This window comes from Oryzias melastigma, linkage group LG18, assembly GCF_002922805.2.
Source record: "Oryzias melastigma strain HK-1 linkage group LG18, ASM292280v2, whole genome shotgun sequence".
NCBI classification, from domain to species: Eukaryota; Metazoa; Chordata; class Actinopteri; order Beloniformes; family Adrianichthyidae; genus Oryzias; species Oryzias melastigma.
In genome coordinates this window covers 18,467,762-18,491,747 of record NC_050529.1, presented here as the reverse complement: position 1 = coordinate 18,491,747, position 23,986 = coordinate 18,467,762, and the positions used below count along the sequence as shown (strand labels likewise).

Genomic DNA, 23,986 nt, shown 5'->3' with positions numbered 1-23,986 from the left:
TATATATATATATATATATAAAAAAACATAAATGACCTACATTTTTCCCATTTTATTTAATCTGACTGAAGGTTGTTATATTTTGCAAAATTACTCCTCCTACTCATGTCAAGTCAATCAGGCATGTGTCAAAAACAGATTTTTTTTTTTCGAAATTTTGCACACATGCTCCTAGCTTGAGTCTACAATGAGCCCTGAAGTTTCGCCAACCTTTGACCTCGAGAAGAGGCCGCCATCTTGAGTTAAAAAAAGAAAAAACACCATTAGTACTAGCTACAAACAAAAACTCGAAAACTAGGGAATTTCATCAATCATTTCCTAACTTCACAGGCATTCTTAGGAAGCAATTGAGAAAAAAAAATATATTTGGATGTTGTAGATTTTGAATGACATGCGCGTGACAAGCTAGCAAAAGTGTCATTCTCTTATTACTCACACAATCTTGAACAAAATATTGTGAACATTTTATGAATGGATCCCTGGTTAGAGCTGAGCAAAATGATATAAAAAGGATATGAACATATTAGGAATGTGGGTGTGGTTAGCTAATAACCGCCGTTGCTAAGGAAATCCAAACATTTACTTTTGCAGATTCTTCTAAATCTTACATAGATCTGTTCAGTATCCCCAAACAACCAAAACATCAAATGGTTGCTATGGAGACAAAGCCAAAGAAAACTCGCCATTTTGAAAAAAGTGGTTTTGACAATTTGTCACATGCAGCTCTGACTAGCCTCGGTCGATGTGGGTGGTGGGGGTGGAGGCGGGTAGTGCCTGTGAGCCATACAAGAGCGATCACGGCTTTAATTTTTGATTGAATCTAATTTAATTTGTGTTTTTTATCTGTGTCTATGTTACATATCTTGGGTTCGACAGCATGTTGATGTAAAGTGCTAAATGAATAAAATAATTGATTCATAGAAAATTCTATATCACATTTTAATGGTTCCTATATCAAATAAAGGGTACTTATAAAGTTTAAAGCAGCTTCAGATGATTTAAAGAGCATGAAAATAAACTTTACCCTCAAAAGTGAAGGGAAACGAGAAGCTAAAATTCAGATTTTTTTAAAAATGGCCTGAAAACTGTTGGAGTCCATTGATTTAAAGGATAAAATGTTGATATTTTTTGTATATTTTTTAGCTATTATTAAAAACTAACACGTGAAAAAAATCAAATTAAAATGGTCACAATTAAAAACAAGGACATAAACTCATTTTGAGAAGCTGTTCACTTTATTATTAATGATGCTGGTTTGGGTTTTTAGTCCCACTGGCCTCCAATTCCATGCACTGGAACCAATTTTAACAGCCAACCTTTTCTTGTCCACATCATACTGCAGTCATTGTTTTTAGTGTGGATGTCTCTGCAGCCGTTTGAGGTCACACACATTCGTTTGGATAATTGAGGACAGGCAGCCGACTCCCTGACCCCCGTCCTCACACAATTACATTTTAGAGATTCACCGTTTCTCAGCCAGCGCACAGTTCAGCCGTAATAAGTCTCAGCATGTAGTAAAACTCAAGGAAAAAATCGATTTCTGTGACAGGAAAACAGAAAAAGAAGTAGAAAATAGATCTTCTCACGATTATCGTGGGAAATCTGAGATAATTGGGGAATGAAACAGATGAAAACAGGAATTCTGATGAGATCCACAGAGACATGCAGCAGCTCTGCACTTTATTTCCCGACTGTTTGAGGAGAAGAAGGCTCCAGGCAGAGAGAGTTAAAGACGACAGTGCTTGCTGGCAGCAGATGGAGTCATTCTGGACACATTAGTATGAAGGAGCAGCTGCAAACACTCGATATTGAACTGCTGACTGTTCATTTCGGTTCAACATAACCGTGTCTCTGTCTGCAACATTTACACATTTATGTCGGTTTCTGCAGTAAACTTTTTGTCCTCTTTAAGTTTGCACAGCAGTAATGGAAAGGGACTACATTACATTTTATCTTTAGAATACAGAAGTGCTTTTTATGAATGTTCTGTAAAACACGTTTCAAAGAAAGCTTTAAAGATGGTTTTCCTACAATAAGTTGGGACGAAGTTTAAGCTTCAGCTTTTTCCTTGTTCACAAATCCTTTAAAGTCCAACTAAAATATTTTTTTGTTAATATGCAGTTTTTATCCAACTCAAAAAGACTGTCATTATCTAGGACTTAGTTTCTGTAGAGCGGCAGTGGCTTATTAGAAATTCTCCTCTGAGTTGTTGGCTGGCACCTACATGTCCCCTTTTCCCCATCCCTGCTGTTGAGAGATCTCTGTTTACACTCTCTGCCGCTAGCTAACAGCCCAATGAGTTACTTATAGGCTAGAGTTGCAATGCTAGCTTGTTGAATACGCAAAGATATTGGAAAGGTCAAAATGCCTGTTTACGGCTCCAACAGAGCTGGAAAAACAAGAATGTGACTTTGCACAACTAAATTATTACTGTCTGTATTATTACTAACATTTTTCAGATTAGTAAAAAGTAAAAAAGAATAACAGGGAAAATAACAAGATAAAAGCCTAAAAATACTCTTTTGAAAAGTTTAAAAACATACATTTGATAAAAAATATAAAGAACACTTCAAAGCCTAAATATATTCTTATATATATTCATCAAAAATCTAAGACATGTCGTTTCTGATGACATGAAATCTGAAGTCTTGAGAGCAAATCTACAAAAACTGGGAGAGAAGAATGCTTGAAAATAGTTTTGAAATGACCAAATCTATCTGCAATAACCCTAAAAATGCACATTTTCTCTTGCCCCCCCACCACTACCCCTAATTTCCAAATTAAATCCTAAATAAAACAGTTAAAATTAAACTTAATTGATTTACTTGGTACTAACAGATTTATTGAAACTGTGGAAACATTTCAATATTTAAAATAATAAATATTACCTGTAGAACATGTCCAGGTGAAGCGCCCTACTCCCCACTTTCGCTGACGATTTATGACACCTTTTGCTTGCCATACTGCCTTCTCCTGTCATAGACTGAGCAGCGGCTTTGTCCTGCCACAGCGCAGGACAGCTGCTGTACTCACTGAAATATTCTCTTAAACCAGACATGGAGATGTGTACCGATGCGTTTATTCGGCTTCTCAAAATAAATAAACCCAATCTTGAATCATACGCGTCCTCCGTGAAAAGGTAGAGAAAAGTCTTTGACGGAAGCTCCTCCCACACGTGGCGGGAGCTTTAGGCAGCGCCACCAAATCGGGGAGTTTTGAAGAACAGTCAAGCAGCAAAACTTTGATGCTTTAACAAAGAAAGTCAAACTTACCTTGGAGTCGAGGTCTCCTTTCCACTTCAGGATGGCCTGAAACGTGGACAGCCTGGTCATGTCAAAGACGACTAACGCCCCCACCGCCTCTCTGTAGTACACGCGGGTCATGTTTCCATAGCGCTCTTGACCTTTAAAGAGAGAAGAAGCAGGAAATCTTAATTTTACTGACAAATTATTTTCTTATATGGTCAAAACTAATTAAATAAAGTAAAAATAAAGCGCTGCAAGGAAGAAAAATTTACAGTAGTGCAACAAAACTTCATGGTAAACTCACAAATAAAATGCATCTAAAATGTACGTACAAAAAAAACTTTAATTTAAAAAAAAAACACACAGAAGGGAATCTTATTCATTTACAGAGATAATTTAATCCTATTTGCACGCAATTTAAAATGGTTAAAAGGATGAAGTTTGTTGCCTAAAGCTAAAGCGGGGGTCTGAACCCTGAGGCTCCGGAGCCACATGTGATTCTTTGGTTAAAAAAACAAATAAAAATAAATATATATTTTTAAGTAATGTAATTTTTTGCGAATTATAAGGTGTTTCAAGTTAAGCAAAACAATCAGATAAGTCAAACTTTATTCAACTTATTCACAAACATTACGTATCAGTATGTATCACTCCTGACTACAGTACCCACAATGCTCCAACAATCCATCAAGCGGTGTGGCTACCCAGTTTATCAAAGTCGTACTAAAACATTTAGACAGATACTGGAGCACCATATACCACAGAAACTCAATTGGAGATCAGTAACAACAAGTAGAATTTATATTTTAGGCGTGTCGGATCATAAGGCGGATTTTAGAAGAAAACTTCAAGGATTTTAAGTATTCATGGTTCAAAAATACGGTAATGGCTACTTAGTTCGTTCTGATTTAGAAATTTCTTGCTGAGATGCACCAACAACAGTGAAACAAAAATAGCTTTTTTTTTTATTGCTGACATTATACTATATACTGTATAATACTACATTTGCTGCATTAATCTATATGGTACAGGGTGCCTTTTATTTTGAAAGGAACTCAAGTGAAGCTCTGTCAAAAGATATAGCAAAAAGAAAAACTGTTTATGTTTTATTTATGACAAATCATGTATTTTTAATCATAGTAAAAATAACAAATACATAGTTGTATCTTAGTTAAGGGAGTTTTATTGGGTTGTAGTCAGTAAAAAAATTAAATTATCTTTATTTAAATAAATAAAGATAATGGATCTGGTTACATTTTAAGTTTATTAAATTTGGAAATTTCAAATTTTAAACTATTCACTTAAAAAAAATCTTTTTTACTGATTTAAATTTGAAATGCATCGAGTCCTCATCTGTCAAACCTGGTTCAGGTACAAAATTAGGAAAGATGCTATTGTAGAAGAGATTTCTAATCTTTTCTTGTATAATTTCACTTTTAAATGAATGCATGAAAAATGTTAAAATATGTAAAAACTTACAAAACTTACTAAATTTAAGCACTGAAAATTTTAAATGTGTTGTTGGTCTGAATATGTTTGTATTGTAACTATTACTAAAACTATATTAAAAGATTATATTTTATTTTCAAAGAACTCAATTAGCACGGTGAGGATTTTCTTTCATCCTCTGAGAATCTCTTTAGTTTTAATTTGCGATGTTTTCTTTCCTGCACAGCCCTCGAGCATTCAATGCAAAGAAAACGGTGACGCCTGTCCATGAACAAATTACTGTGCAGGTTTTCTGCTTATAACTGAGTTTGTTTTTCCAAGAAGTGTTTCTGAATGAAAAGAAAAGGCTCAGAAATAGAATGGAAAACATGATGAACCAGCTATGAACTGTAGCTGAAAACACTGAACAGCCTCAAATCATACCGGAGTATGAGGGAAATTATATTACTTTTATGTTTAGTACTAACTTTTATATTATATATTCATACACGTATTGATATATCAAATTAAAAGCAAATTTTGTTGAAGACCCGCTTTAATGAAAATCATGTTTTTGGTGTTTTTTGCAATATTTTTCTGATAATTAAGGACATTTATGAAGAAAATTAAGCTTAAAACTGCATTTCTGAGCATTAAATGACCACTGGGATCGCTTTTACAATACATCAAATAACAATCAGAGTGGAAGTTTAAAACTTTGATAGATTCTTGTTTTCAGAAATGCATTTTTCATGTGTTGGATAGCAACACACACAAAAGCAGACACACTTAAAAGTTATTTTTTATTTTGTCTTTGTTCTGTAGAGTTATTAGACCAATATGTACCCTTCAAATAGTCTTTATAGTCTCTTTATAGTCAAATAGTCTCGATTTTTTTCCAAATTAGCAGGACACTGTCCCTGTCCTGCTAATCCAAAATGTCCCTACATTTTGCATGTAATCTGGTCACTTGTCCTTATAATGCAGAATTACCAACGTACACACACACACACACTTAAAAGGTCTTTTTTTGTTTTTGTTTTTTTTTTCTTTGTTCTAGGGTTATTAGACCAATATGAACCCTTCAAACAGTTTCCAATTTTTTTTTCCGAATTAGCAGGACACTGGCCCTGTCCTGCCAATCCAAAATATCCCTACATTTTTGAATGTAATCTGGTCACTTGTCCTTCTAATGCAGGATTACCAACACACACACACACACAGAATATATATAAATAAGTCTCTATCCTGGTCACTAACTTCCTCCACATGATTCTAATATAGAAGTGAATCAGCACTGGAGCCTCTGATACATGCAGATACTGCACATGACCAGCTCAGCAGGATAGAGGACTGGCATTGAATTATGGGTAATATGTGCTTATTTGGTTGAACTGAAGAATAGTTCTCTGAAAGTATTAATATACACCACAAAAAAATACAAATTCTATAAAATTATGAAAAACTGTGTAAAGTGTCTACAACAATGATGAAAGTAGAGCATCTAAAACAGGCAATCATGTCAAAGCTTATACTAGTGTTAGTCAAAGGCAACATAAAATGTCACTGAATTAATTTCCCATGTATCAACAGCATAAAATACTAATTAAAAATGATTGTCACATTTTAGCTGTTTTTAATCTCCTCGTTCAAGTGTGTTCAAATCCTTACACAGCTAAATATGTGCCTTCAAACATTTAATTAAGATTAATTGAAGTTTATAAACCATATCACAGTGGTCCTCCAGCTTTTTCAGGTCGTGGACCGGTTTAATGTCTGACAATATTTTAAAGTAGTGGTCTGTGCAAGGCTGAAGTTCTCAGCAATTTTGAGCTTCTATTTTCCTTTAACTTTTGAGGCTAAAGTGTAGCTAGTTTACACTTAATTTGTACACTAGATTTTGTGTACGAACCATTAACCATAATTGTCAAAATGAAAGCTAAAAAAATGTTTTAAGGTTAATAATACCTTATAAAAGGTAAATTAAAAAGGCATTTTAACACAATACAAAGCAACTATCACAATAAATCCAGATTTAGAGGAAAGGCTCCTGGTTTTTGATTGGTAAACACAGCTTTCTTTTATTTTGAAGTCTCTTCTTCTGTTTCCTTGCTGATACAAAAAAAAGAAACTTTGCAAATATGTTTGTTTGTTGTTAACTTTGCTAGTTTGAGGGTTTTAGTTTTTATGTCAGAGCAAACTCAATCACACAGGGGCTCAAAATCCCAAAACACCTTAGGTTGTGGGCCAAACAGGATAAACATTTATTGAACACACTAGAACTTTTTAAAACTTTAAAAATGTAACTTTTTAACATAACCATGAATTAAAACAGGCAGGAATATTGTTCTAGAATAAATCAATTTAAACCTTAAATGAGTTTCAATATTTTATCCTCCAAAATAAAATAGTTTTTCAAAATTATACAAGTTAGAAACAAGCGCAAGATAGCATCTGGCCATAAATAACAATAAAATCAAATTATTGGGAGGGCCAGGTATAATTACCCGGAGGGCCGGATCAGGCCCCCGGGCCTTGACTTTGACATGTGTTTTACGGCGACCAGAGGATTTTTCTCTTAAAGTTGACATTGATCAGTGGCTGCCAGGGAACATTTTGAGGTCGCGTGGCGGCAGTCCAGTGACAGGTGGGTATGACGCCATTACGAAATGGGGCCACAGGGAAGATCAAGCCGGATCGCCGGACGGCAGCAGCTCTGACTGGATGATGTGTGAATGTCTCTGGAATGGGACGTTTAAAGTGCCGCCATTCTACATTTATAACCACGCCAACAATTTTTTAAAAATGGGGCGGCAGCCTGAAATCGTGAAAATTCTACCGACGCCCCCCCCAGTTATATTTCCAGCAACCGTTTGTATTTGTGGAAAGTAGTGGATGAATTTCTCACATAAGACTTGACATGTGTCACAAATTGGTTAAATGTGGTGGGGACAATCCAGTAGTTTTCCAAAATAAAACTTTCTTCAGAATCAGTACATTAATAAAAAATATATAGGTTGTGTTTTTATTTTCTGCCTCCTGGTACCAACTGTACATCGTACCGGTACCAGTTTGAGGGAACACTGCTACAGCTACTAGGGATAATGATTTCTGACTTAAGCATTAACATATTGTTACACATGCTAAATGTAAAACAGTATGCTACATGTTATAAGGATTTTTTAAAATCAAGCACTTTTAAAGAGTTCATGTACTAGGTACTGCTGTTTGTTAGCATTGAGATTATATTTTGTACCGACCTCCTTCCTTTGGGAAAATTTAAGTTTGTTTTGTTTTTTATTTAAATATGAGTAAAAATAGATCATCCAGTCATTCGGTTGCCTAGGAGACCGGCATTCATGTCCTGAACACCTTGTTCCATTGTGCCATGTCCATATCGAGTTAGGTAAACAAGTTAGCTGCAACTTCCTGTTCATTGCATAAGGCGTGTTTTCTTCATCAAACTAGTGGTTGTTGAACTTTACATTTTGCGTCTTGACTTATAGTGACGATTCATGAAGCAAAATCATTGTTTTTACCCTCGCAGATAGATGTGAAGAAATACATCTCAAACTAAATCTCAAATGTAAGCAGAACGTCTATGACTTCTATTAAACATAATAGCATAGCATGCACAACAAATTTATGTGGTAAGACATTAAGACCATAAATAATCGTTTCGTGGTTTGTTATCTGTATTGCATTCTTTGAAGAACATCTTGAGATGACCATTATCGTAAATTTGGCGATTCAGAAACCGAATTAAAATAAATGTAATTATCATCAGCTGAGGGATTTCGCTTTGGTTTCTTCCTGTTTTCAATTTGGTTTTATTTATGAGGAGGTTTATTAAAAAGTGAGCTTTCAGTTCATCCAATGTCACCCTCATCCCTGGGAGTACCCATAGACCCAGCAGTGGCCCGTCAGCTCAGGAGCCCCCAGTGGAGGTAATGGCTCAAGGGCATGACAAACTGGGGCAAACAGCACTGGTTTAAATTCCAGCTCAGGCTAATTTCAAACTGCCCAAGTGATCATTTTCAATTAAATTTCTATGTAAACGAGTGTGAACGCACGTGTCCGCGTGGTTCCGCAAACATGAGTTTCTTATATGTGTGTTAGAAGCCAGGTGTGCACGTAGCTTCAAGCTATGTTCACGCTGCTTTTGGTAATGCTTGATTAAAGTATGCTCAAGAACCTGCGTGTCAAATGCCAAGTGTGTATTGTCCAAAATGTGTACATCCCGGACAAGCCCCTAGTTTAAGTTTGATCCTGCAAATCCAAACCTCCACAGCCAGAGATCAACACCTTTAAGCATAAGACCACTTCTGCTAATATGCTTAAAGGGTCTATATCATGATGTTCTAAACCCTTTCAAACTATATCCACTTATATGATTACATATTACCATTAGGTTTATCAAAAAAATTACATTTAAACACATTTTTTTTGCAAAAATTGTTCGACCGCAATGCATTGTGGTCTATATTCGCTAATGTAGTGAGCATCGATGCAGGCTAGTTTTTTGCACAGACTTCTGGGAAATTTCTAGTGCACTGAATGGTAGATTCAGACAGCAATACAAATTGGTAAACCCACTATACAGTGCACTATATAATTAGCAGTGAAGGAATTTGGACATCAGACTCTTCCTGAAAGGGGCTGTTCCCCACTTTGTGACATCACAACGTGAGGACCCACTTGTTTTTGTGGATTTGGAGGGGCTGGTACTCAGAGCGCAGGGTTTTTGAGAAATGCTCAGAAATGTGTGAATGGAGCAAAATACTACTTTGGGGTTGTTTTGTAATGATTTAACATTATAATACACTTCAAAGCTCAAAAAGTAGATTTTGAGCTTTTAATACATGTAAACGCTTAATTTGTGACAGAAGCAGCTCAAAGCTCCTCTTTGAAATCCTTCTGATAGACTAAAAATAAGGTTTTCATAAAATGTTTAAACAGAACTTGTGTTAATGGAGTGGCTTCATATTTTTGTTTTTCAAACTGTGTTCTGGCTTTGCAACCTTCCTCTTTTTTGTAAAAGCGCACTCACCACATAGCACAAAGTCATAAGCAACCATTTTCCCACAATGACTCAAACATCTTTTAGCTTTGTGACTGACTGCATACAGTGATCCACACGGGTCTGCCTGACTATCAGCCTCACCCTGACATTTCCATGCAAATATCCCTTCTTATCAGCTGTAACCTAACACAGCACCTGCAAGCTTCCTCACTCGTGCTTTCATGTAAGCAAAAAACATGTGGGTTGACTGTGAAATTGAAGGCTTTGAATGGACCAAAATTGTGTTTTCCTTCTATTAAAGGAAAAAAATGGTGCTTTCATAAGCTCACAATGAGCTTTTAGCTTTTTGCAGAGGAGGCCGGCCGCACTTCACTCCTCATATCATGGTGGATGTGTCAGCAGAAAACAGCCACCAAGTGTGAAATTGAAGATTATTAAACGTGTACTTTCATGCTTGGTAGCTGCTACGATACGGTAATACTTTATATGAACAGTACAATTCTCAGCCAAATGTCATATCAAAATTCTAACAAAGGAAAAACATGTATTTTTGTTCAAAAAAATCTATACTATAAACGAGTGAGTCATAACTTAATATACTTGATAGCTGATTTAAATGGTGCTTTATGCCAGTATCATATGTTTTTATAATGCAACAACGTTACTCTTACGAGAGCATTTCTAATTCAACCCATAAACTCTTAAATGTTGACAACATTCATACCTTTGAGTCATTTTAATCCTGTATTAAAAGTAGTTACGATCACCTTAAAATGTATATTGTTTCATTGCAATCTACAGTAAAAGTATCTCATAATCTTTAAATATTGATAAAATAACTTTTATTCCATGAAGTCAATATGGTCTTAGGCAGATTTTAGTCACAATACTGCATTTATTGTTTGTTTTTATTCAAAATCATTGATGTTAAGTGCCCACTTAACACCTTTGCCACATGCACCTGTACGGGGGTTGATCTCTATGAGTGTTTGTGTTTTTTTTTCTATGTTTTGACCCGTGGAGGGTCAGAGAGAGGACCACAGATGTGTCTTGCAGTTTCCTTAAGGGACATCTTGAAAAAAGTACGCACCATTGTCGTGCATGTGGTAAGTGTATTGTGAAATATTTGTGTGCACCTGGTGAAGGAATCGTACCCAAACTCTAGTCACTAGTGAGATACGAGTACTGGATCCTTGATGAATGCGTGCAAATGGTGCAAGTAAAAGGGTGTTTGGATGACACCAGTCTAGTAAAGAGTAGTACGGTACGGACTAGTTAATTCTCCGCTGAGTGCTTTGTTTTCACGGTGCATACGTGGTATAGAGCGCTAGCTTGACATAGCAATGCAACTAGCAAAGCAACAACAATGGAAGTCATCCATTTTCTTGCCATCCTTTTCGTACCTCGTGTATAACAGGAATTTAATGTTTGAAATAAGATTGCAGGTGGCTAAGAAGAATACTGCCAAAAATAGGAAACCCGAACCCCTAGCTTAGTGCTATATTGTATAATGTCGTCATCAATTTCTCCCAGTTGACGGATGGATACAGCGGCCCAACCGTCTCGTTCTGTTTTTCTATGGACCAACAACTGATGGGGGCCCTCAAGAGGTACGAGTTTGAACTATTTAATGGGTCCATTTAACAATGGAAACGCTCAAAATACCGGACCGTACCATACTGGACTGCTCAGTGGAAATTAGGCTTTATTTACTACATTTTAATAGTCAGGTTGCACACAAGAAGCACGCACTTATCACTTGAACAACAGGTTTTGAAGAGTTAAGAAAAAGGAAAACGTACCTGTTTCTCACCTACTTCATTCTTACTCGACAGTATGTATAGCTTAGGTGTTTGATACGACCTTTCACCCTCAGCATACCCAAAGTAAAAAAAAAAAAAGAGGCGCCTAGACATCACCAAGTGGACCTTGATATTTCATGCGGACCAACTGTATGTACTGTAGAGATTTGCCCCTTTTTTACACGCAGACAGTCTGTATTCACCCGCAAGTGCACTTGTGACTAAGCCATAAAGCATCTTGGCTCATATCAGGAGGTTTTTGATTGATGGTCAGTTGAGAACAGTTCTTCCTTTACAGTGATGACCTGGCAAGAACACCTTGCAAAAGTAAAACAGGCAAAACGACCAATACACGTTAACCAACGACATACGTTCAGTATCATCCAATAGTGACTGAATAAGAACAGCCCATGCATACAGTGGGAGGGGTCAACATGAATAGTAGTAAACTATGGACTGTTGCCGTTTCTGCTGTTCTTCTGAGCTGTTAAATTTTAGGGAGTTTTGCAGGAACATGACAGAAATTCTGACCAAAAACTGTACAGACCCGAATGGAAAGTGTAATGAGATCAGTGGTAGTTATTGTGGGAACGATGCGGAGGCTGGAAAGATTGGCGTCTTCCCAATTCATTTTGCCCTGCTTTCATGTTGCATTTCTACCACGTTTACTTTATGTAGACATAAAGATACGAAAAGGTAATTACAGAAGTACTTTGTTGACATTGTCTCTCATCAGGACATAAAGAACGTTTCCGTAGATGAGGTTTAGGTTCAGATGAAGAAGCCTTACTTGAGAATTTATTTTTCCTTCTTTAGTTTGTAGGGATATAAAGCAGATAAATGTCAAGCTTTCTCCATGACCCATCACAATCTGATGTATCACATGCCTGAACCTCCTTTGATTACACTGATATTAGTATAAAAGCTTGATGTCTGTGAATCCCTATGAGGATGGGTGTTCCAAGGAAAAGAATGGGCTAACTGGGTCAGCCTGTTACAGAATGGTTTTGGAGTTTAATAAAATAAATATAAAGAGTAACGTGTCATTCTAGTTACAATACAGGAGTGCGACAGATAAACTGAGAAGCTCAAGATTTCATTATTTTATATTATAATTTCTTATATTATATTTTTGTAAGGTTTAAAGGGTGACCAAACAGGAAAGTTAGAGGCTGACTCCACTCTCAGCCCGAATTAGAAAAATGCAAAAAAGGGGGGCGGGGCTAGGGGAGGCGGGCTGAGCGGCGGAGGTGTGGTCTGGATATGTGACAGACAGTGACAGTGAGGTTAGCTTGAGGTAACTAAATGATCTTTTTCTTATTGTCTTGATGACAATAATTTAAAAAATCATGAAGTTCAGGAGACCGAAGCAGGCTGCCTCGCCATCCCACAGCGGCTCTCTGTCTGCCGGTCAACCAGCTTTTTCAAGGGCCGGTTTATCATGGGGAGAGCTCAAACGGTTGCGGGGTGTGCTTCACCTCTCGAGGGTGTCGAGTGTTTAAAGATGGGCGGGGCTTTTTTCATGGAGCTCAATGATGACGTGAAAGTCATCACAAAATTCAACTGTAATATTTTGTTTTAACCTGTAGGGAGCAGCACAGAAACGGGTTTAAACCATATTTTTCAGGGATTAAACAATTTTAAATTGTAAAAAAAAATGCGGCAAGGTCCAACAAACAGCACTTTTACAAAACAAACAAACAAACAAAAAAAGCCCCAAAAAGCGGATTTAGGGTTTGGTAACCCTTTAAAGAAACTTATATTGATGATTTCTAAATCTTTGTCAACAATTATACTAATATTTACTCAAAATTTTGGGGGCAAAGCTTTTTGCCGAGATGGCAGCTGCCCCCTTTCCCCCCAATAGCTCCGCCCCTGATAAAATATTTTTAATATTTTTCTCCAAAAACCCCAAAACAAGATCCAAAGTTGATTAATTTAGTGTTTACAACAGTTTGAGTCTCACAGAGGCCCAGTCTAGAGTAAGAAAGAAATAATAAGCTGCTTATTACACAGCGGAAAGTGATCCCAGCACCACGACACTCACCGGCGATGTCCCACAGCTGCAGCCGCACCACCGTGGCGGGGTCCCAGTGCAGCACTTTGAGGGCGAAGTCCACCCCGATGGTGGCTCTGTAGTGCTGCGAGAAGACCTGGTGCACGTAGCGCTTTATGATGGACGTCTTCCCGACCCCCAGGTCCCCGATCACCAGGACTTTGAGCAGGCGCTCGTGCTGCATTTTCTGCGGCTGGGAGCTCGCGCGCGCGCGCAAGCATCGGCAGCAGCGGCAGCAGCAGGGGCGGTGATGTCTCCAATTATTAGTTCCGCGTGAGTTTCTTGGGGGTGGAAACAATCAAGAGTCTGAAAGTTTCATTGTCTGAAACGTGCAGTTTTGTATGTTTCCCCTTCAAACTCTGCAGGTGAATAAACACATTTTGATTACACAAAAAGTGCAAAAATGCACTTTATAAAGGGAAGAAGGTTACAGAAGTAGAAGTTTGCAAAGTGTAAATGCAAAGGCGCACAAAAAGGAGAAGTGCTGTTATCAGCCATCAGTTGGGTTTGGCTTTTCTGCAGAGAAAAGCTGTGGTGACAAGCGCAGACTATCACAATGATCACACTGTGGCTGTGTGTGCTACAGCAGCTCAATGTGCATGAACTCAAACTGTATGTTTTAAATAACTGATATCTGAATTTAAAAAAGAAAATCACATTAAAAAGTTGTTTCTGTAAACGTTTTTGATGTAACATAATTTCTGTATTTGGAGGCCTTGTGAAAATATTTTTCACCTGCTCCATTCCAGTTTTCCAAACTCCTCTATCCCTCTTGGGGTCACGGGGTTGCTGGAGCCTATCCCTCGCTCACTTATGGACCTTTAAGAGTAACTAATTAACTGATTAAGTTATTTTTTTACTGTGGAAGGACACCAGTGCTTGGAGAGCCAGAACCCGCGTGTTTTGCAGCTAACATACCCCTGTTTGAGCTAAATAAACAAAACAGACACTGACGTTTTGTGTCACCAACCATTCAATTCTATTTCCCCCAATATTTTGTGTTATTTGTAATTTTGGGGGGTTTTATCTGTAGCATCTGTCGTTTTTTTTTTCTTTTTTTTTTAATCTCAACACTTTTTTTTTATCAAGCATTTCATTAGTTTACATTCAAAAGTTTAAATCTGTACTTTTACTCAATGCTTTCTTTAAATTCAGTTCTTTTAACTTACTTTAAAATGTTATTTTACTTCCTTTAGTGTTTATTTGTATTGTTTCTTTTAATATTTTGTTCAAATCAATTTGTATGTCTGAGCACTGCCATGTGAAAACTTTTTTTTAATTTAAACTACATTTCCCATGAGCACCAGCGCCCAGGGGGACTTCCGCTAACAGGCTGTGAAGTGCGCACGAGCATTTAAACATCCACATTTGACTTTTACTCATTAAGAAAAACCTCTCCTGTTGGAGGAGTGGCCTAGAGATTTAGCAGTGACAGAAAACTATTTTAGTTTCAGAATTTACATTTTGTTTAAACTTTTGTGATCATCTGGACCCGTTTTGATTAATTTTAAAGTTCTGCAGCTGCATAAAAATACATCTTTAATCTTTATTTTTTAATTTTTTAAATAAAAGTAAAGCTTTAGAGTGGGCTGTATATTAATTAATGTAATTTCTTTTAGCTGTTATGCAATGTCTTTGTCCCTCCCTTTGTGGTCTTGCGTCATTACGCGCGCCTTTACGGTAGTGGTACTGATGCGGGATGAGTCAGGCTATATGATGCTGCTGCCAGTGCTGCCATTGCATCAAGGGCCGAAAACCTGCTCAAACTTGGCGGAATAAGAAGTGATATCAAGGGATTCTCCCTCTCTGACCCGCTTTCACAGATCACCGTGAGCCACGTCCGTTTTTTTGCTCTCCTCGCGCGCTCCGGCAGCGTCTCCACGCGCGCGGCCCAGCATCAGGAGAGGAAGAAGCCTTTGACTTTAGGGCCTGCTAACGCTCCACCAGCCGAGCTTCTATATCCACTTCTTGGACGCTGCTGTGTTTTGTTCCTGTGTCGCTGGGTGACGAGCATCGGTCCCGGTTTACGCGCAGGTGCTATGGAGCCTCCAGTCCGCTCCTGAACTGCGCAAAGAGAGCAACAGCACCGACCTCCTGATACAAGTATGGCTCTTAAACTTACTCCAGCCAGCACAAACGACCTGTTTAAATGATTTGTAAAACCCTGCACGTGTACTCTTTGATTCAGCTTCATCAGTCACGCGCTCGAGATCACGTCTCACTGTTTCATTTAGGTGTTGATTGAAAGTGAAAGTTCCTCCTTTTTTTTCTAATGTGAGCTTCCCATCCAGAGTGCAGACGGCTGTTTGCCGGTAAACTGGGCGCTCATGTTTGCACACAAGTGTCAAGTAACGCAACCCGCCCCATCCACGGAGCCGCACAGAGGGGGGGTTGGTGATGGGATGCTGCATGCGCCTGGCACTCTGCGGGTCAAATGGTCTGATCCCTTTACTCTGCAGGAAACGCAATAAAAAACAATAATAATAATATTAAAAAACACTGATTTATGTTATAACACGTTTGCTCACAAAAGTTTGTATTTACCAAGTGAGCTTGGTATGTTCAAAGATCTGTCAGAGTGAACCATAAAAGTTTTAGTTACAAATAAATTACTTCAAAGGAAAAATTTACACAAATGTCTATTAAAATCATAAGTTCATGAAAAAGAGTCATATTTTATAGATGTTTTAACTGTAGCGCACATGAATTACCCCCAAATATTATAGTTTTCTCAAATGTTGCACTAAGAATGTAATCCTTCTGGGATTAAAAGAGACGGATAGGTTGAATAGCATTTTTGCTTCGTAAAAATAGTCTAAAGCAGGGGTCTGCAACCTTTCACACTAAAAGAGTCATTTGGTCCAATGAGTGAAACCCAGTGAAAACTGCAAAGTCACAGTTTAGAAAATGTTTATATTTCACGGGTCTTTTAAACATTTGTAATTATTAATTATTAAAAGTCTTCTAATTTTCTTTATATGATCATTTTGATTTGTCCCTCAAAATAAAATATGCCCTGTGTGGAATAAGATCTTCCTTCTGCTTCAGATTTATTTCAATTAAAAATGCATTATGACTTTTGGTACATCTTCATCTTTTTTTGTCTTTTATCATCAAATATAAACATTATTGATGTAAAATCTAATGTGATTTAAGCTCATTTTAAGAATAAACAGCCATTACCACCATTTTTCTTGATTATCTAACATGTAAAAAATCAAAATAAGAAAGGACAAATCTTAAAACTTCACTAAAATAAACTTTTGCTGAAATCTTTAGCATTTTTCTTAGATCCACAACGGAGGGATGAAAGATTTTCAGGTTGCAGACCCCATGGTCTAAATTTTCAGTATTTGTAAATCCTCACAATCAGATACTTAAGCCTCATTTAAAAAAGGAGATTTAGTCTCCAACCACTGAGACAAAAATGAGCCTTTATTCAAGCCTTCATCAAGTGACTAGAAAAGAGGATTTTGTGAAACCCCGTGGTTAATCTAAATAGGCACAATGAGGGGTTAAGACTGCTGGTTGAACATGTGCTTCTATAGGAGAGTAGTTGGAAAAGCAGAAGGAAAAAGATCAGAAACTCAAAAGACTCAACATTAAAAATAAGAAATAGAGCTACCAATTTACTTGATTTATTAAAAAAAATCTGCTATAATATTAAAATAATCACCATTAAAGGCTTCTTTCATGTAAAAATCAAATCTGAAAAGTAAAGTACTGTGATTATGAGACAAAGATAAAGTAATTTAGCTGTTTTTTTTTTGCTTGAGTAACCCATTTGTGCAAAATTATATAGATTTAATGAATGGAATGAGTGACAATTTAAAAATCTAAAAAAAAGCTGTAATTTTTACTTCTGCCAGTAGGGGGAGCTCTAGTAGTGTTGTTTTAGGGGGAGCTTCAGTAGCATTGTAGTTAAAGCTTTACTTAGGTTTAATATGGAATTATCCAACTTCAGCACCAATGAAAACCGTTTATGCTGGTGAGGTTAATTTAATTATATTCTTATTTATGTTTATATAACAATTTTAGACTAAATAAAAAATAAAATACTCCCCGTATCAAATAAGATCTTCCTTCTTCTGCAGCAGAAAGACTGACAGCCCAGCGGAGCGACGCACGGACCGAGTCGCGTCATGGAGGCCATTTGGCTCTACCAGTTCCGGCTGATCGTCATCGGGGACTCTACGGTGGGCAAGTCGTGTCTTATCCGGCGGTTCACGGAGGGCCGCTTCGCTCAGGTGTCCGACCCCACCGTCGGCGTGGACTTCTTCTCCCGACTGGTGGAGATCGAACCGGGCAAGCGGATCAAGCTGCAGATCTGGGACACGGCGGGTCAGGAGCGCTTCAGGTGAGGAGAGGAGGATGGTTATGTCTCGCGAGTCAACTCAGAGACATGTCTTCAAGGAATTTGTAGATAAATACAGTATTCTAATCATTTTGAAAGTTTTAACATAGGCCTATATTTTTTATTTTTTTTATTTTTATTACACATTGTAATGATGAAGATGGAATATACCCTTCGCCAATCTTTCATGAAAATTGTCTCAATAAGTGCTACTCTTTAACTATACCTAATGATAAACATAGTACACCACATACTATTTATGTGACTTTTGGTAGATCGTAAAGTAAGTTTAACAAAACTTTGCTTCCTTTGATTAATGACCTCATTTGTGTTAATGACTGTCCTTCACATCAGTGCTGAACTAGTCTGTTTCGAACAAACATTGTTCTTTTGCACACCAGTACACAAACGTCTTAAGCACACTGGGCATGTGACACGTGTTCAAGAACACGCTAAACACGCATTCTAAAACTTGCTCATGGTGTTCACACTAGACAAGCAGAGAGGGGCTTCTTCGTTTTTTAGCGTTTACTATTGCATGGACGTACCTTGACGTTCGGTTAAGGATGGTTCCGCGTCACTTTTTGAGTTTTGGGTGTCCCCAACTTGTCGTTTTTTGATGTTCTTGCTATTCGTAAAATCAAGGGTCCGCAACTCTCGGCAAGCGGTACCGGATGCAGTACCGCACGCAGACTGGTCTTTGGGACGCGGCAGCTACGGTACCCTAACCCGGGTTTGGTATCTTAACCGGGCACTGGACGAGGTACCAGGCACAATGCTGGACTCAAACCAGTACCAGACACAGTCCTGGACTCAAACCGGTACCAGACGCTGTACTGGATGCAAACCAGGCCCGGATGCCCAGGATAGGGTACCAGTGCACTCCGGGTCCTGGTACTAGACCGGTTCCGGTTTGCGGACTGGAAGTTGGAGACCTGTGATTTAATGGGAACAGTCAGCATGTAAAAAAACAATGAGATGCGGACATCCAAGACGTCCAAAAGTGATGGGGAAGGGTCCTTAACCAAACGCCGATATGTGATGAGTTGAGAGTAAGAATGTCTTGGTGTTGCAACATGGCTTTTCTCTTTCACTGCTCTATTCCTAGAGATCAAACAGTTGACACTTCTGTGAATTAAAAGGGGCACAGTGCAAACGTCTCTACCAAATCTGAGTCTTCTATTGGTCAAAGTTCAACCTGTTTTCATTTTTTCTATGAAGAGTCAGAAAAAAGTCAATAAAAGCCTGTGTAGCTACACGTGAACATGAGTTTTGAATATGGAAGCCCGTAATAAGCGTTTCTGCATGTTTACCTAGACTTTTCATTAAAGGCTTGAACACATTGTTGAGGGCAGTGTGAACGTAGCTTCAGAGCGAAGACCTAATTCAATCAGAACTTTTAGAACTTGCATTTTCAATTGATCTTTTAACAAGTGAGTATTTGGGTGCAGTTGTACTCTTTTCCTCTAACAAATTTTTTTAATTTGTTTGTTTATATTGCAGTAACTTCACATTGGATTTTTATACTGCCATTTTCCCAACTTTTTTCAATAGAATTTAAACTATATTTATGCTCGTTTTTGTGAGGTGTTGGTGCTACAACCATCTAAGTGTTCTCTTCCTTCCGTCCGTCCATCCATCCTATTCCACTCATCTACTACCAATTTGTGGAGGCAATAGTCTAGAATAAGAATCCAATAAATATTTTTCTAGAATCTTTCACATTTCTTCATACTCAATGTAAAACTTGAGCGTTTTTAGACGAAAAAGTGAATATCTTGGAAGTGATATATTACTTTTAGACCAATTAGGTGACATTGAGTAGTTTCCCACCATTCACCTGACCGTCTCTCATGGCACACTAGTGTATTGGTTATGATCTATTCAAAGATGTCCAGACTTCCCTGTCCCTGGTCACCCCCTCCAGCTCCTCTGGGGGAACCCTGAGGCGTTCCCAGGCCAGCAAAGAAACATAGTTTCTCTAACGTCCTGGGTCTCTCCTGGGGTCACTGCCCAATGAAATATGCCGGGAACACCTCCCTAGAAATAAACTGGCATTTGTCCAGTACTTTTTTTTTTAATAAATTACATTTTACTTGGTTTTGTCCATCAAACAATAAGATGATTTGCCATCAAACAATGCATAAAATTGAATTTATCTCACTGATCTACTACTAGATAAATGGCAACTCTTTAAATTGTTTCATGGTAATATGGTGCTTTTAAAAAGTAATTGTGAAAAGTAGAAAATAATAATACAACGAAGAGTAAAAAAAATGCCAGAAACTCAATTTATTCGCATAAAGAATGAGCTTTTTCTACATACTGAGGTTAATCTGTCCGTTGTCAGAAAAAAAAAAAACAGAGGAAGGGGTTAGACGGAGCAGGTATCTGGATCTAAAAAAAAAAATAAACAGACTTTTTCTATAAATAAAAATAAAATAAAAATGTAACAACATCTGTATCCTGATCTAATATATGCACGGATAAAAATATTTTTTAAGACATAAATAAAAGTCCTTTATTTAGGTATTTGCTATAATTTTCTTGTCTTACTTCTAAATTTAGGTCACAAAAAATTTTTTTAATTAGCATCTACTTGAAAAAAACTGATGTGAAAATTTTTTTCATAGCTGGAAAAAATGGGTCAAAATGACCCTAAAATGCTCTGTTTCACCAGTTTTTTTTATTGCTAAAAAATGTTAATAAAGGTGTTGTTAAGGGAGAAGAGTATTTTTTGGAGCAATAACTTTAATTCAAATATATATATATATTTAGCATCTTTACCACCCCAGAGTGAAAACCTCTTCAAACGGATGCTTTACAGTGGATTTACTGTAAATAGATTTTTTGGAATAATGTTTGTAGCAAGAATTAATTAGCAATTAATTCATGCTCATTATCAAAATCAGCATTTTTTCCCTTTAATTATCATTCATTGTGTTTGGCAATCTAAATAATCCTCTTTTGTCATTGGTTCAAACATGGATGAGGAGATAGCTGTTTGAAATTGACATTACTTTTCTAATGTCTGTGACATTAGAAAATCTTCTCTGAGACTCTCAATGTTCTGTGCAGGTCCATCACCAGAGCCTATTACCGTAACTCTGTAGGCGGGCTCCTTCTCTTTGACATAACCAACCGCCGCTCCTTCCAAAACGTTCACGACTGGCTGGAGGAGGCCCGCAGTCACGTGCAGCCACACAGCATCGTCTTCATGTTGGTGGGCCACAAGTGTGACCTGGAGGCACAGCGCCAGGTATCAATATCTTGTTGTTCTGAGCTGAATGAAACTGTGTGTTATTGTGCCCTCTTTTACTGTTTCAAAAGTGCTATAGACTTCTATAGATTAATATTTTTCTGTAGGTATTCAAGTTATAAACTGACCAATCAGATGCTATCATAAAAGCATGTGGTCTAGCATCAAATGTTTTAACTGTTCGATTCTCAAGAGAGCACTTTCAAGTGGTAGGGTGTGGACTTCCAACAAGTTACCTATGTGGAACAATGACTCATCGACTTGGACGAATCCCTCGATACTGATGATTTCTGGTTCTAACGTGTCAACATCAGTATCACAGAAAAACGATGACTAGAAATAAACAATTTTCTATGGGTGACGTCAGTTCTCAGATACATCCTTCAAATACTGCTAGCACAATTTCAACTCCTCAAAGATTCACCTGAACTTGTTTGACTTTCCAGGTGACCCGGCAAGAAGCAGAGAAGCTTGCGGGGGCGTACGGGATGCGCTACATTGAGACCTCCGCCCGCGACGCCATCAACGTGGAACACGCCTTCACTGAACTGACCAGAGACATCTTTGCCTTGGTGCGGTCTGGTGACATCACAATCCAGGAGGGCTGGGAGGGCGTGAAGAGCGGCTTCGTGCCCAACGTGGTCCACTCTTCGGAGGAGGTGACCAAAAGCGACCGGCGCTGTTTATGCTGATCTGGGAGGAGTTTCGTGAACGGAGGTGGAAGTCCGTGCGGGAAAGAAAGAAGACGGAGGGGGGGAATGCTGATGGACCGAGGCCTCCTGACTGACACTATGGTTCGTCCTTTAAACTGGAGATGGGAATCTTAGTCCGAATGCTTACCCCAGAACACCGTCAGCGGGGAGGAATCACTCAAAGGACTGATCCAAATTCTGTTTTCTAAAAAAAGGGATTGCAGATGCACTCTTTGGGGGACTCCCATGATTCCGTTCTGTTGGTTGTGCTCCCTGCAAGTCTTTCAAAGGCCTTAGAAAGAGGATCTATTCTGGTTCTGTTTCACATGATAGCTCTTGTTTGTCTGTCTTGTTTGCTCTTATAACCTGCCCTCATTTAATGCCTCTCAATATGCAATTACATCACCATATAGTTAGACTTTTTTTCCACGTAAAGCCCTCATACTCAGCAAGCTTGAACTCATAAATACTGCTGTAAACGTAGGAGTCCTAAATATAACAAGGGAAGAACTCACTCCTACGAGAACTTTTGTGTTTGTTTTTCACTTTGAAGCTGTTTCAACCTCCAGTGGTTTGAGATAGCAGACCATCACACAGCGCCTGCACAAGTCCTGATAAGCTTTTACGGGAGGAGGAGATGGTACCAAGGCGGACCTGTGTGGACTTAATGCATATGTTGGAGATGGAAAGCACCTTAACAGTAAAGCTGATCTGAGATACGGAGTCCCATTGGGGACATCTGGGGAGTGTAAATAAGCAAACTGTAGGAAGGTGGTGGTGGCGGATCAAAAATGCAGTTGACCAGGCAATGTGGCAGAAAAGTAAAACATTTAATGAATAAACTCAAACAAAAAATCACTGGAGCAAAAAAATGGTGGCAGAAGGACCAAAGAATGATTAACTTAAAACCAGACACTTAATTACAATGAAGTTGATTAACTAAATGAAGATAGCTGTGAATGATCAACCTGAACATGGTGAGACTGACAGGGGAAACAACACGACAAATGCACCACAAAAACCCAAGTACAGAATCTTGACAGTACCCCTCCCCAAAAGGGGCAGATCCCAGATGCCCAAAACACCCAAGAGGAGGGGACCCTGACGAGCAAAACAAAAACAAGTCCAGAAAACAGAGCTTGAGGGTTATTAGAAGCCCTCACCAAGAACATGCAAGAGAGGAGTAGTTCCTGCAACCCTCCTCCAGAACAAGAAATACAGCCAAGGGGAAAGAGTGGCGACAATGCTCAGGGACAGGGAACATGAAGGACCAGCCCCGGCGACCCTCCAAAGCAACATGATGCTTGAAGGAAGACCCTGACAAACCTCCTCAGGAACTGATGTGGAGGACGTGGCTTGAAATGATTTGATAGGGCATTGTGTGGACTTCAGAAAAATTCTCCTGCTGGGTCCCAGGTGGTTAGGTCATCTGCTCTGTTCTGTTCCCCGCTTTGGTTCTCCGTGGTATTTGTCATGTTTTGGTTGATTTATTAAATGTTTTAAGTTTCTGCCACCAAGTTTGGTCTCTTGCATTTTGGTCCTCCAACAACCCTTCCTGACGCCTTCGTTAGTAGGATTTATTTTCTTGAAGGCATAAAAGAAGGTATACAAAAAGCTAATTGGACATTTGAGGAGTGGGAGAGCCATGCTATTTACCATACACTTTGGAGATAAATAAATGTAGCTTAAGGTCCCACTCCAAAATGGTTCTCAGTGGTCTTTTAATTATGATTATGCTGTTTTAAGCCAAAATCCAAAAATCTGTCATTTTTTAGGACATAGTTTCTGCAGAGAATTTGCCTCTAAGTGGGCGAGACTGTTGGTGGGGAGTAAGCCTGCACTCATTTCCTATCATTCCTTTGTTAACATACTTTCTCACTAGCTTACAGCCCTTCACAACCATGGAAATATCCAGGCATAAAGTTCTGATTCAGATGTCAGGCTCAGATGAGGAAGATGAAGACGTGAATTGCATCTATTTGTCTACAAGTGGATACATCAGAACTCAAAGGAGCTAGGAGCTTGTAGCCTTCTGATTGTAGTTCGTACAAAACTATAAGCTTTTTCCAACTGATTTTTTTTGTCTGCTCCAGATTCACTACGATTTGAATAAAGAAATACCAAGAA

The 23,986-nt window shown here is 38.3% G+C and overlaps 2 protein-coding genes across 3 annotated transcripts in view; one reads left to right on the top strand and one right to left on the bottom strand.

Moving 5' to 3' along the window:
• zgc:162171 (uncharacterized protein LOC565931 homolog) overlaps positions 1–13,868 on the bottom strand; it is an 18,767-nt gene extending 4,899 nt beyond the window's left edge. The window contains exons 1-2 of the mRNA XM_024288375.2: positions 13,546–13,868; positions 3,273–3,403 (exon numbers count right to left, since the gene is read on the bottom strand). Of these exons, the coding sequence (XP_024144143.1) occupies positions 3,273–3,403; positions 13,546–13,738 (324 nt within the window). The 5' untranslated portion in view covers positions 13,739–13,868. The remainder of the gene's footprint in view (positions 1–3,272; positions 3,404–13,545) is intronic.
• Positions 1–23,986, top strand: part of rab39bb (RAB39B, member RAS oncogene family b) — a 26,640-nt gene extending 2,654 nt beyond the window's left edge. The window contains exons 1-4 of one of the 2 annotated variants that reach the window (XM_024288376.2): positions 13,956–15,657; positions 17,649–17,911; positions 20,987–21,167; positions 21,614–23,986. In XM_024288376.2, the coding sequence (XP_024144144.1) occupies positions 17,697–17,911; positions 20,987–21,167; positions 21,614–21,859 (642 nt within the window). In that variant the 5' untranslated portion in view covers positions 13,956–15,657; positions 17,649–17,696 and the 3' untranslated portion in view covers positions 21,860–23,986. Of the gene's footprint in view, positions 1–13,955; positions 15,658–17,648; positions 17,912–20,986; positions 21,168–21,613 lie in introns of those variants that run through there. The other variant, XM_024288378.2, reaches the window with a different exon arrangement.